The sequence below is a fragment of the Suricata suricatta genome, chromosome 3 (genome assembly GCF_006229205.1).
Source record: "Suricata suricatta isolate VVHF042 chromosome 3, meerkat_22Aug2017_6uvM2_HiC, whole genome shotgun sequence".
In the NCBI taxonomy this organism is placed as follows: domain Eukaryota; kingdom Metazoa; phylum Chordata; class Mammalia; order Carnivora; family Herpestidae; genus Suricata; species Suricata suricatta.
The window spans coordinates 49,069,273-49,084,298 of record NC_043702.1 but is presented as its reverse complement, the minus strand read 5'-3'; the positions used below and the strand labels follow the sequence as shown (position 1 = coordinate 49,084,298).

The 15,026-nt window shown below is 36.4% G+C and overlaps 1 protein-coding gene across 2 annotated transcripts in view; it reads right to left on the bottom strand.

The window, feature by feature from the left end:
• PDE1A (phosphodiesterase 1A) overlaps positions 1-13,043 on the bottom strand; it is a 331,024-nt gene extending 317,981 nt beyond the window's left edge. For both annotated transcript variants that reach the window (XM_029934296.1, XM_029934297.1), the window contains exons 1-2: positions 12,924-13,043; positions 12,581-12,691 (exon numbers count right to left, since the gene is read on the bottom strand). In XM_029934296.1, the coding sequence (XP_029790156.1) occupies positions 12,581-12,681 (101 nt within the window). In that variant the 5' untranslated portion in view covers positions 12,682-12,691; positions 12,924-13,043. The remainder of the gene's footprint in view (positions 1-12,580; positions 12,692-12,923) is intronic.
• Between the last annotated feature and the right edge of the window lie 1,983 nt (positions 13,044-15,026).

Here is a 15,026-nt window from a genome sequence, read left to right as displayed (position 1 = left end):
ATGAAATCTGGCCATTTGTAGGAAAGTGGATGGACCTCGAGGGTGTCATGCTAAGTGAAATAAGTCAGGCAGAGAAGGATAGATACCATATGTTTGCATTCATAGGTCTAACAAGAGAGACCTGGCAGGGGACCATGGGGAGAGGAAGGAGGAAAGAGAGCAGGGAAGAGTGAGGGACACAGATCAAGGGAGACTACTGAATACTGAAAATGAACCATGGACTGAAGGGGGAGGGGGAGGGAGGGAGGGAGGGGGCGATGGTCATGGTGGGGGGCACTTGTGGGGAGAAGCACTGGGTGTTATATGGAAACCAATTTGACAATAAACTATTTAAAAAAATACCCTTCAAAACAGTTTCTTGATCTTCCAGATTGAATTAATGTTGCTGCTGACCAGCTACAACTTGACATCATTCAAACGTAAAGTTGTTGCATATTGCCTATTCTTTTTTTTTTATATTGAAACATTTTTCAGTTCTTACTTCTTATAATGTACTATGCTGGGCACTGGGGATACAATAATAAGCAGATGCATTCCACCTTTTTCCTCTTGTTACCTCAAGAAGAGGAAGAGAAGGATTACCTAAAGTGCAGAGCAATTAATGGACAGGAACCTTAATACATGAAATGCAAATAGAGTATCTAGAAGGGTCACCTAATCCAGTGTCAGATAATCATGAATACTTTTTCTCTGACTTTAATGATATTCTGATTAGGCTTCAACTTTTCCACCTGGTCTTTCAGAAATTCAGCTTCGATATGCTTACAGTTTCAGAGGTATTTCTTTTTCACCAGCCTATACTTCCTTTTTCACTTAAATTCAAAATCCCTTTGTCATGTTTTTTAAGAGAAGATGTTGCTGGGCACTGTTCTCTTCACCAAAGACTTCTGGCTTATGAAAGTTAAAGACTTCTGTTTTATAGAATTTAAAGCTGTTACTCCATCTTTAAAATCAAAAGTCAACTAAATTTTTATTCTAATTCACAGAAAAATTGATAAAAATTGGTAATAGAAGAACAGTACACGTCAATTTTTAATAAACTATCTTATATAAACCATGAATTGTGAAGACAAAGCAATATAGAGTTCCAAAAATATGTGTAAAGGGTATTTCTTTAATATATTCAAGCTAATTGCTTAAGGAACAAAGAGAGAGGGAAGGAAAGCAAAAATCTGGTCAGATTGCTTTCTTATCAACTCTATATATGGTAAGATAGGATATGTAATGAAAGAAAAAGTTGAATAAAAAATAAAAAAAGGAAAATTTATACAGAATTGCAAATTAAGTTCTTCAAAAATTTATAACATGTCATTTTATGATATTTGGTTATGCATTGTCTGCTCACAAAATAGAGGTAACAAAACAAACAACCATTTCACATATGTGACTTTCTCAGATGAATACCCTAAAATTTAGCTAAGCTTATCCCATATAGCTAAGTGATACATACCCCATATCAGCTCTTGGCTGCTACATTATTCGTTTACTACTTATCTGATTTCTACAATTTATATCCCCTACTGCTTTGGTTCCATCGTTTCTCTTTCTTTTTTTTTTCCTATTACTTACTCCTTTGGCCCAATCAAAAACTAGCAAATGTTTCAGAGCTTATGAATGTAAAAATTGAGGTCATGTTTTTCTTACCCTCACCTACATAGGTAAAGATAAACTTATACTGGAGTGATTCAGATAGTGGAGGAAATATGTAGGCAAGGAGGAACAAGATGGAAAATCACTTTCTCCTGTTTCATTGTGGTTGCAAAGAAGAGGCCTCAAAGAGTAGAAACTGGGCCTTCCCATGCCCTGCATGACCTGTTGTCAGGGCAACAGGATGTGTGGGGAGCCCAGGCCTTCCCAGTGCCTGTTGCCAGGGTAACAGGATATGAACCATCTTTCCTTATGCAACCAGGCAGTTTCCTTGCCTTATTCTATGTTTCTCTTCTATCTGATGGGAAATTATATTTGTTCACAGAAACCTAAGAGCAACACAACTTCAACACAGAGGTGATTTGAGAAATCACATATTGGAAGAAATATTATAAGTAAGGATATGCAATTAATATTATTGCTGGTGGAAATAAGTGGAAAAGAATTTTATTGAACTGATTTTCTGAAAATAGAGATTTCAAATTTTTATTTTAATAATCTTTTTATTGAATCAATGAAGTAAATAATAGGAGATGATGAGATGGAAAAAAAATAGAGTGGTAGAAGGAAATAAAACTGTGAAAACCAGAGAATTATCTGAAAAATTTAGAAGCTAAGAACCTAATTTTGAGAGTATATCAATTGGCTGTTTTTGTGCAACAAACCATGTTGCAAGTAGTGGCCCAAAACAGTAACATTTATTATTTCCTTATGACTCTGAGGAAGTTAGTCCCGGGTGACTGCACTCACATGTCTGGTGGTTGGCGAATGGTTTGGTTGGTCTGAAAGAGGACTCAACTCTAATGGTTTGTATCTGCTTTGTATGCTCATCCTCCACTAAGCTTGACCAGAGTGGTATGAGAGTTCCAAAGAATGGCAAAAGTGAGTAAACTCCAATGCATAAACCCTTTCCAAATCTTCAACTTGTGTCACATTTGCTAAAATTCCATTGGTTAAATCAAGTTGTACGACAAAGTTTGGAGTCAGTATGGGAGGGATAATCCATGAGTGGTTATTAGAAGTCACAAACTGGGCCATATTGCAACTGTGAACAAGAGCATGGAAGAATTTCTGGGAAACAGCTCTTTGGAAAACTTGAGATACTAAGGCAGAGATTTGCTAGAGTATGAAATATTAAGAGCATCACATTTACCAAGATGCTTTTTTAGTTGGTACCAGGAGGGCGTACCAGGATTTTGAGAGCTCTAAAGGTTAGAAAGGACATCCTTAATTCATCTAATAACTATCTCCAAATGCAGTCTACAAAAGAATGAGGAAAATGTTCTGTGCCTTTACATAGTTTATGTTCTCTAAAGGAAATGAAACAGAATAAACTCCATTTAGATGATTTTTCTAAAATAAACAAAAGGAGAAAAGATTCTGCTCACTTTACTTCAAGAAAGAACTTTATTATATGCATAGAATCCTTTATAACAAGAAACAGCAGCATAGCAACAATTAAATACCTAGGCTTATATTTTGAGAGAGAGAGAGAATGCAAGCCCACATGCACCCACAAGCAGAAGAGGGGTGGAGGGAGAGAGAGAAGGACAAGGGGAGGGAGAGCAGAGGCAGAGAGAGAGAGAGAGAGAGAGAGAGAGAGAGAGAGAGAGAGAAAGAGAGAGTCTCAAGTAGGCTCCATGCCCATCACAAAGGTGAACACCAGGCTTGATCTCGTAACACTGAGATTATGACCTGAGCTGAAATCAAGAGTCAGAAGCCTAACTGAATAACTATAAAATACCTATAACCTATATTAATCACTAAAACACCTGGCTTTATTCTTATCAATAAATAAAAATCTCCAGGGACAGATACCCAGATGTCTCTACTATGCAGTTTTTCTCTGTTGTTTGGAATACCAAAGGTCAAAAAAAATTAAAATACTTTTGTGAGTGTCCAAGCTCTGAAGGAGCAAGGGGGTTTAAGGAAAATGCCAGCTAGGATCATTGTTAAAATAAGCTGATTAAAGAGGTAATGGTAGTGTAGGTCTAAGAGAAGGAGAGAAATAGAACCAGGGAGTTTCTGACATCTAAAGCATATGCCAAGTGATAACTCCCCTTGGAGTATACAAAATTAGGCGAACAGATGGCAGGATTGTGGAAAATCAAAACAAGAAAATAGTTTTTAATTCCTGAAATGTCAGGTTTTATAGTGAGTATGCATGTTAAACGGATATATCTAAGTCAGTTGATTGGAAAAGGTATGGCCTAGGAATCTGGCCTTTCCCTTACTACCCAGGACACATTGATCAAGTCATTTAATGTCTTTTTTAGGCTCAGTTTTCTCATCAGAAAAACTGGGAATAATTGTGCTGAACTACACAGATCAAAAGAGAAATCTTTTAGAAATTAGAAAGCACAAAAAATTATAAAATATGATTAATACTATGATTCAATTATGAGTTTAAGCTAACTAAAAAATATGATTGATGTCCAAGTTGTTCAGTGTTTTCTTATCCTGCCCCAAATGCAGTTTATTTTGAACCAAATCTTAGAAAGTCCACTTTTAAGTGGACCAGAGTCAGCGTATTATGGCTTTTCTAATACGAAGTCTATTTTTGATTTTCTTCTAAATCAGCAAGTACCTGATTCATATACAATCCTTTGATCTTCCACTCTTATGCAGAGGGAGTTTAATTACAGCTGACCTCTGTTTTCTTGCCCTGTGGACATTGTACTTAGGACTTTACTGTAATTTTTTCATGACTCATTATAAACATATTGAGTAGCTATAAATAAAAAAATTTTTTTACCTGGCAGGAATTATTTGCATTGAGCATTTTCTCAGCCTATTTAATAAAAATTTATGTTTTTAACTATTTTATAAAATATAAAATAACATGCAATATCTTTAAACAACTTCAGGAAAGTAGTTTAAAAGAGAAACCAAAAAGGTCATAATGTTTCATTTATATGCCTCTCATGACCTATTATCATTTTTATGTGCTTATTTAGCATAAAGTTAATAATGTCTAATACTTGCTGAGACCAGATATTTGAAATACTGTGATTCTTATGAGCCCCTAAGATTATCATCTGTTTAATGATGTTAGTGAACGGTCCCTTTCCTAACCAAAAGGCTTATAGCACAGATCTTTTGGATGGGAATCAGACTTGCTCAAATATTGACATTTGATTAGCTGATTGAAATATATTAGAATAAGGAATAAAATCTAATACAATAATGGTAATTTGGTATTTTCTAAAATGAGTCAGCAAAAGGAAGGACTATGGGACATGACAGTAATTACTTGGAAGTCAACTCCATTGTGAACCAGACCTAGACCAGGATAACAAAAGAACTAAAGAATAATTTTCAAGCCAGAGTGACTCAGGAAATCAGATTGGCCCTGGGTTATACATGATTATAGAGTCCTAAAATCAATTCCAAGTCCATCACATGACACTGAATAAAGGGTGCTGAACCCATCAAGGCAATTCTATAGCTGAAACTCAAGGCCAGCCCACTTCTCTTCCTCAGGTCTCTCTCTTCACATACCCATCACTCCCTCCCCAAGGCAATGTACAAAAACTGGGAATCTTGGTAAGAACACTTCCACTGAACTAATAATATAAGGTCTTCCTTTTCTCATCTTGACAAACTGACTCTCTCCACAGATTCTGGCAAGAAAGTCATTTGAAAAAAATAGAATTATGCTTTGCATATAATATTAGTAACAATAATGATAACAGCTAGAATTGTTAAATTCTGGACACTATTCTAAGATGTTCATAAGATTCATTCATTTAATTTTCATAATATCTAGGAGATAGGTAATGATATCATTCCCATTTTATAGATATGAAACCTATGGCATCAAAGAAATCAATCAACTTGGAGAAGATCATATAGCTGTTAAATAGCAGTGTTTATATACACTTAAGAATGGATAAGATTATGGAAATATTTACAACTGCAACATTTTGAAGAGATTACTGTGTGCCAGGTACTGTGCTATCTTTCTCTTTCCTTTTAAATATTTATTTTGAGAGAAAGAGCCCATTTGTGAATGCACTCAAGCAGGAGGAAGGGTAGAGAGAGGTCAGAGAGAATTCCAAGCAGACTCCTCACTGTCAGCGCAGATCTCGACACAGGGCTCAGTCTCATGAACCATGAGATCGTGACCTAAGCCAAAATCAAAAGTCAGATGCTTAACCCCTGTGATATATTTCTTATCTCCATTATTTTATATAATTTGCATTACCTTGATTTCAGCAATATCCAGATAGCCTGATCCAAACGCTTCCCTTTTAAGATGAAGGACTTCCAGCGAAAAGAGCCTTTCAGGCCTCCCTTTGCCACTTTTCACATTCTTTCACAAAGGAGAAGCAACGCTTGGTTGGTGTGTTGTAGACAAAGAATTAGACCTGGGGGTGCAAGCTACCCTTTTCAGAGAGTGAGGAAGGAATATTCTGCTTGTAGACAGCTTAGTCTCATCTGTTGGGAGCCACAGGCACATTTAGGGGGGTAGATTTTGCCATTGCTGAGGAGACATGTCATTCATTAGCCCCACCTCCACCCCAAGATCGCATGATCAAATATCAATTGATCAGATATCAATTTTTATCAATGTCTCAGTGAAATGTCACTTTCTAAGATAAATTGTTCCTATCCAAAATATTTCCCCTAATAACTCCTGATCACATCACCCTGTTCAGTTTCTTCAGGTCACTTCTTACTCTGTATTAACTTATTTTTTTTTATAATTCACCTTTTTGATGTTTGTTTCTTCTACTAATATGTAAGCTCCTATACCTAGACTAGTGCTGATACAGTACATAACCAGTGGGTATTTATTGAATAAGTGAATGAATAAAATATTTGGATTTTATAAATAAAGAAAAGTTTAGAAAAGTTAATAGATTTTCCATGATCACAAACCTAAAGGACAGATAGTATCATAAAATACCTTACTGATCCCAGAATTCAGTTTTTAAATCTCTAAGGCATTTTAGTTCAACCATGTCTATTCTATAAACATAATATTACATAAGGACTGAAACTTATATTAAGATTATATTTATGCAGCAGAATAGATTTTTTTTGATGTGGATTTCTTTAATTTTATAACTAAAGGACACAATTTTAAGCTGATTTTTCTGATTAATCCATCAAAACTATCAATACTCAACAATATGAGAATAGAAACTGAGATTTATCAACAATTTCCAAAAAAGAGCATAAACATTCTTTGACATCCTGTCTCTGTGAGAATGTGTGTGTTGGGGGGCAGTGGTAGGGGAGAGAGTAAGAATATAAAAATGGTCATGTTCATTAAGAACTCTGTTACTCTGTTACATAAGGAATGTATTAGTTTCTTACTACTACTGCATCAAAATTACCACAAACTTACAGCTTGAAACAACACAAATGTATTATCTCCAGTACTGTAGGTCAAAAGTTTGATGCAAGTTTCATTGAGCTAACATCAGGTTTTGGCAGAGTTGCATTGCTTTTGGAGGCTTAAAGAAGAATCTGTTTCTTGCTTTTGCAAGCTTCTAGAGGTTGCCCACACACCTTGCCTCCTAATCTGTTTATTCTATGTTCAACATTGACAAAGACAAGTTGAATCTTTCTCACATCAGAGTATTCTGACCTCTTCTTCTGCCTCCCTCTTCCACTTTTAAGAATACTGTGATTACATTCGGCCCACCTGGATAATCCAGACTGATCTCCATATATCAAGATAAACTGATTAGCAACCTTGATTCCATCTGCTACCTTAATTCCCCTTCAAAATATTCACAGACTCTAGGGATTAGGACATGAACATGTCTGTGGAGCAATTATTCTCTCTACTACAAAGCCCATTAACTAAGTTTTAAGAAGCACCACCCACTCTGCATTCTTTTCTGTGATCTTTCTTGGTAACTATTTGGAGAATGTCTTCTTTTTTGTTTTGAAAATAAGATGAATAAAAACCTTAGACAAATCTGTATTTAAATGCAAGCTTCACCAGACACTAGCTATTTAATCAACTTAGGATAATTACTTTTTTGAAATTGTTGGAAAAGTAAATATGTATACAGATATATTTGGAAAGTTCTGAGAACTAGTAGATGATAAGTAAATATTACTTCCTTCCATCTTCTCCATCCCTACTCTATCTGTAAATCTATCTCTATTCCTCCAACCTGACCTTAGGCCCTATTTTGGTAACCTGACTGATCCTCTAACTTTGAAGTTAAAACCAACTTACAGGTTCCAAATTTTATTCATTGATTCATTGAGAAGGATTTATTACATGATCTCCTACATGCCAGGTATTAGGTGCTGGGGATCCAAAAACAAACACAATGAACATGATTTGTGCCCTCAGGAACTTGTGGTCCAGTTGTGAAGGTAGATTTTGTTATCAAAAGTGAAGTCCAGGTTCCTTTATGAGCCAAATATAGGAAACTGACCTAGTAAGAAAGGTCAAGAAGGATTTCCTTTGCAAATGAAATTTAAGAAGAGATCTTAGAGCATTTCTTAATAGTGTTCCTTATTAACATTTTGAGTAGGATAATGCTTCCTGACAAAGGAATTTCCCAAGCTCTGGAGGACATTTATCATGCCTGATCCCCACTGCTCACTGAATACAGAAACACTGCAAGGCACTGCAATAACCAGAAGCCTCCCTACACATCTCTAAAAGTATCAAAGGAACTAGGAGCAGCCATCGCTAAGAGAGGAGAAAGCAGTGGTTTCCTTGTGAAGAAAAAACAAAATGAGTAAATGCAGAAGGGCGGGACACAACATTTCTTTGGGGGCAAACTTGAGCCTGATTGGGAGGTGGCCACAGAAGGAGAGGCAAGAGAGGAGGCTCCAAATGTCAAGCAGGTACAGGGACACTCTGTGAAGGATGCTGAACTTTGAAGGGAAGGTACTAGAAGGCAGGATAGTAAAATCTAGTCTATAATGCTGCATTATCCTAGAGTGCGATTCCAGTTTGGTATCCAGCTAATATTTGGATTCCAGCTAATAGCTTCTGTCATTTTACCGGTTTTGCCAGTTGTTATTCTAAATATGTTTTTCTGCTACATCTTCTTGGTGATGAGGATTTGGGCAAGTCCATCTGAGAGTTGCTTATCATACTGCCCTCTTTAATTACAGTTACTTTAAATTAGCTATAGGGTTATTATACATTTCCTCCTTTCTCCTTCACTCTCTTTTTCTCTGTATTTTATGCTTCCATTACTGATGATTGTGTTTCCAACCCATCAGAGGAAAAAAAAAAAAAAAGAAGCTTAAGTCTTTGAGCTGTTGCATAGACATTTGTCTGGACATTTGTCTAGACACAGAGAGATAGAGAGGGAAGCATCTATATGAGCAAAATTAATTCTCAAATATTAAGTTAGGTTAGGGGCACTTGGGTGGCTCAATCGGTTAGGTGTCTGATTCTTAGGTTTCAGCTCAGGTCATAATCTTGTGGTTTATGGGTTCAACCCATAAACCAGGCTCCAAGCTAGCAGCACAAAGCCTGCCTGGAATTCTCTCTCACTCCTTCTCTCTCTGACTTTCCCCCACTCACTCACCCTCTCAAAATAAATAAACTTAAAAACAATTTAAATAATTTTTTTCTTTTTAAATCCACAGTTGTGGAGCAATTTTACATTAAAATAAAAAAACAGTACCATGATACAGAAAAAAGAATTCTTTCTAAAATTGGGGGGGGGGGTGGAGGGGAACCACATAAATGAAAACACATACAAAATCTTCAAATCAATGTTCCCTATGGTAATCAGTAAACTTAACAATCTTTGCAAAGACCAGTGTTAGAAAAACTTCCTTAGTCTGTAAGAAGTAGTACAGGTCCCAGAGTCACAGAAAACTTCTGAACCAGAAATTTCATTAGGTGTTAAGATGACAGAAGAAATAGGAAGTGTTTTTCAGGTCCTAAACAACTGACAACTTATGGACAAGTATATGACTCTTTTTAAATGTTGTTTATAAAGGGCACAGTGCCATAGGCATTTGCTAATGTTTCCAGCATCATGGATGGTGAGTCATAGTGTAGAATTTAAATTGTCATATTGAAAGACAAGTTGATGGCAGAAGATGGATTGAAGAAAGCTAAAGGAAAAAGCCATAACTAAAAAATAAAATTAATAGAATAAAGCATGCAAGTCTACATCAGAAATGGGAAGAGGAAAGTGCTTCACCTTTGATTCCACAAAGTAATGAGATTTCTTGGCATATTACTGAATATGGTGTCTCAATTAAATATTATATGAAGGAGATTTAAAACAGACTCAATGAAAAAAATCAACAAAAAGTTAGAGAATAATTGATATTTAAATTTTCACATGTTTCACATGTGCTACAAAATTTAAAAATTATTTCTACGGACTCAAAAAATGTTCTAAAATCTTATGTTACATGATTGCTTATAAAACATTTTCTATAAATATCTACCTATAGGAGTTCATGTTTCTGTATTTAAAGAATACTTGAATAAACCTTATTTTACTTTAACCTTTGTCTCTATTTTTACTTAACCTGAAAATGCACATATTATAAGCCTACTGAAAAACAGAATGTCCTGTTGAAATAAATCAATGTATCTTTGAAGTTAGATACAGTAAAAGTAGAAAAAGAATCCTTTTCCAAATTCCTAAAAGTCTTCATTGAATCTTTTTCAATAAACTAAAAAAAAATTGCAAAATTGTATGATAGCTTTCATGAATAACATAATTTAAATTACCAACACTTAAAAAGTGAAATTCTAGCAGTAGAGATTTTAATAAGCTAAAAATCCTGTTTGAGTCAATATTACATTTTAAATAGGCAAGACAATTTCAGCAATAGAATAAGGAGACCCTCATCTCACTGCTGTGAATGCAGACTATAGAGACCATAATTAAACAATTTGGTTGTCATTAGTCGTGTAGATTTTAGATTTAGAGATTCTTGTTTTGACAATTCTAAACGTAGACTACTGAAAAGTCCTAAGTCAAAGTACAAGTTAAAGTAGTAGTACCAAAATGCAAATTTGTTCTTTCTTTGATGCAAAGCCAATCGGGCATTTCAATCGGTTCAGTAACAATAATTATTTTTTTAAAAACTAATTTCAGTAATTTTTCCTCTAAATGGTCCTTCAGTGGCTCTCTGGAGGCAGAACACCAAATTTACTTAGTACATACATGTATTATATCTTACATCAATGTTAAATATCAAATCATAAAGCTCTACTGTTGAATGATTCTACTCTCTACTGAAATAAAATGAGATTGATCTCTGATATCACTTGGTAAAGTGAAAGTCATATAACTGCTCTAAAATGTCAGGTAAACACAAAGTCACTTTTCAAATTTTTTAAGACATATGCACAAATTCACTACCATACATCTTCATACATTTAAGTAACTACAGAAAAATAAAACAAATACAAACAAAACAAATAAGCAAAAACATCCTGTCCTGCTAAAGGGAAGAAAATCTAAAATAGGTTGTAATATGATCTATAATTTTTCCAGTACAGATGTTCATCTACTAATCAGGTTAGGACAGATCATCTGATGACTACCAATGTTTAATTTTCGTCTACGCTAATTAATTTTGTAAGCTGTTACTTGCTTTTATAAGATTATTTGTTTCTCTAGAGAACCACCTCACCAAAAAACTATTATTTTGGATCTTCAGTGGATCTTGAAAACATATTTCTCTAATTCATTCAAATGATATAAGATGGCTTCCTTTTTAAAAGTTCTCTGTTAAATGTTGTTTGCATTATTAGCGTGCTCTATACTAGTACACTGTAACGCTATGTGTTACTTCAAGTGTAAGAAAATACACAGAGAATACTATTTAAATATATAAACATCATTAAATACATTCAAGTGAAGGAAAGTGGAAGGAATTTTTCCTCTAAACAAAGTTTAACATAATTTTTCTTTTAAAAAAATCATAGATATCAAAACAGTGACATTAAATTTACTCAGAAATTGCACTTTATACAATAGTATGTAAATACAGCATTAGAAGTATGAATCCTAGAAAAATCTCTATTTTGCATGGTATAGGATTCTTTCAGCTATGATTATAAATAAGCAAATATATTTTCATTTGAGATCTGCAAATATGCTGAGCAATTACACTGGCCTGTATATATTCATAATGCACATTTTTATCCAAATCTTAAACTTTTTTTAAAATTATAGTTAAAATAAAGCATGTATACATAGGGTGCTGGAACACTAAACAGAAATTAGTAGCATACACAGAAAAAGACTTAAATCCTGTTCAAATAATAGGTTGAATAGCAATGAAATTAAAGTTTGACTCAGGTACTTACATTTCATGTTTGACATAAGCACATCTCTTGGCCCAAGGTCTATTTTATACCATGAGCTACTGTATACTCTCAGAAGAAGTGAATTGGTTAATTTAAAGCCAAAACTCTCCAATAAGTTTGGCATTCTACTAGTGTTTTTACCACATTTTTTCTTAAATAAATATTATTAATTAAGAAAAAGAAGAAGCACAGTAGAATAAAAGCATTTATTATCAAATTAATCCTGCCCTTGTTTTTTCAAAATCTGATCACAGAGACATAAGTATCAGTAGCAATCTTTCTATTTTTCAAAAGGAAATTTTATTTCTGCAAGTACCTGGCAAGCAGCTTTTCTAGTTACTTTTCTGCATATCTAACCACATAAAGAATATATACAGAATGTATAAAAGAAGTCATGTGTTATAATAGAGAAGTGAATTCTCAGAGAGTTACCTTACTCTGTATTAACCGTACAGGTGCAAAAACAACTATCCATCCTTCAGGCAAGTTGTTAGCTTAGATTCACACATTTTATTTTTTAAGAGAAAACCTTTTTTCTAAAGGAAACACTAATCCACAAAGTCAAATATTACGAACAATTAGTCATGTTAATAGTCAAAGTTTGGGTGGGGTGGTGGGAATAAAAACACAGAACCAAGCAAAGAGCTTACTCACATTCCTTTCAGGCGTTGCCACATTTTTTCAGTGTGTTCTCCTATGAGATACTTAAAAGGGGTGTTTTCCAATTCTTCAATTTCTGTAGCAGTAGAGCCCATGATGATATTCCTAGGGCAATATAGTTACAGTCAGTTTCAGCAGCTAGAACAAGCATTCCTCAGTCCACTACAAATCTCACACAGTCAAGCAGTAGCATCTCTCATCTATCAAAATATTGCAGATTTACAAAGCTGAGGGCAGCCTCTGCCAGAACTGCTACTGACTTTGACAGGCATATCCACTGTTCACATCACCCACCCCACCCCCCCAAGCAGACAGCAGTATAAACAGATCCTCTGACCTCACAGGAACAATCCGCACATGTGAGCCTGCTACTGTACTACTGACCGACTGAGCGCTCCAGCTCTCCCCAAAAGCAGCTCATCTGTTAGCGTTCGGTGCACTGAAGCACATCAGAATTCCTACAGTTTACAAGATCTATTATGCACAAGAGAAACGTGAATGACTTTAGCGCACCAGAAGAAGCTGAATTCCTCTCTACCAATAGAAGGAGGGCAGGATGTAATAAGAAAGCAGATGGTAGGAACCAGTGTCAGCAGCACCACCCTGAGAAAAAAGTGGCTGCTTTAAATGCCAAGGTTTTTGTCTCTTCATTGATCTGGAACCAACAGTTAAGGATATATCATGCCCTAACAATAAATGCAATAAAAATTAATGGCAGCAATGAGAAAATAACACACAGAGCCATGCAGGAGACAGACCACGGAGCTCCACAGGTTGTTACTGAAAGACTGGGTACATCAATGATGCTGTAATCATGCTTATTCACCTTCTCCTAGCAACTCCGCACAGTAGGTAACTGCCAATTTAACTACTAGAAAACACGGCAGCTGCACACAGCCTGCTCCATGAATCCTTTGGGGGTTACAAAATAAATAAAATGAAACTAGTGTGTGTGTGTGTGCGTGTGTGTGTTGAAGAAAAGGGGGGTGTGTGAAGGTGGGGGGAAGGAGAAAGGGAGAGAAATGGATGCTGTGCTGCTTGTGCATTTTAGAAGAAAAATGAGACAACGTGAACATAAAAGGAATCAGAACTGAGTCATCTGCCAAGCTCCCAACACATGGTGAGCTTTCTTTGAAACAAGCACAGCCCTTAAGTATGAGCTCCATAACAGCTATTGCTATCCACAAGCTGCTAAGAAAAATACATTTAAAAGCAACATCTCTTTTTGCTTGTTTGGAAACCCAGATGCAGTTTTATTCCTCCCTGCAAGATACCTTGCTGTTGTAGAGGTAGTCATAGGTAGGAGAGACTTGATAATATCTCCTATTTATTGAGCACTCAGTCTATGTGTGACACTGTTCCTAGTACCTAACAGTTTACCATTTTAAAATTCCTACAAAAAGCGCATGAAGGGTAGGTAATATTCCCATTTAACAGTTGAGGAAGCAGAGAAACAGAGATATTTCCCATTTAAAGGCAGCCCTTTAAAATGGGCACTATCTATGATTTTAATAACAAGGTCTTCCAATATACAGTTACTATGTGTTTCTAAACACTGAGCGCATCTAGTGGTCAAAATCATAATATATGTAAAAAGCATCTTTGCAAATTTTTATAGAAAGTGTCTTCTGGGGCGCCTAGGTGGCTCAGTCGTTAAGCATCTGACTTTGGCTCAGGTCATCATCTCACTGTTGGGAGTTAGAGCCCGGCCTCAGGTGGGCATGAACCCAGCTGCAGGGGAGCTTGTGCCCCACTTTGGTGACTCCTGCTTTTCTCTCTCCTCTCTCTCTCTCTCTCTCTTCCCCCTCTCTCTCTCTCTCTCTCTCTCTCTCTCTCTCTCTGCGCCTCCTTGGAGTCTCTCTCTCTCTCTGCCCCTCGCTTCCCCTCTGCCACTCTCTGTCTCCCCACCCAGAAAAAGTGTCTTCTGATTTACAAATTAGAAGAGGTGAGGTTTTCTGCGCTATTGGGACAGAGTTGTACGGGTGTTGTTTCTGGGTTCCCATAATAATATCAAATGAAACTTTCATAGTGTCAGAGCCCATGCTGTCCTACAAACAATGGAGCAGGATGTCCTCAAATTCCTTGCATCAGGAACCCATTCGGGTGGCACACACCTTGACCCCCAATGAAAGGATCATCTACAAAAGGAAAGGTGACGGCACTACCTCACAGATCTGCAGAGGCCCTGGGAGAAGCTCCTGCTGGCGGCTCCCGGTGAAAACCTGGCTGCCCTCGAACCATCCCCTCCACAACACCCGCAGCCAGCTCTGCTGAAGGCGGCTGCTGCCACTGGAGCCACTCCACCTGGCGGCCCCCCTGCCCCGGCACTTTCTCTAACCAGACGGACGGAGGCAGCCTCCTGAGAGCGGAGGGCCCAGACTTCCGCCGTTACTGATGCCAGGGCTGACCCCCAGCCTCTCGAGAGGTGTCTTATCTTAGC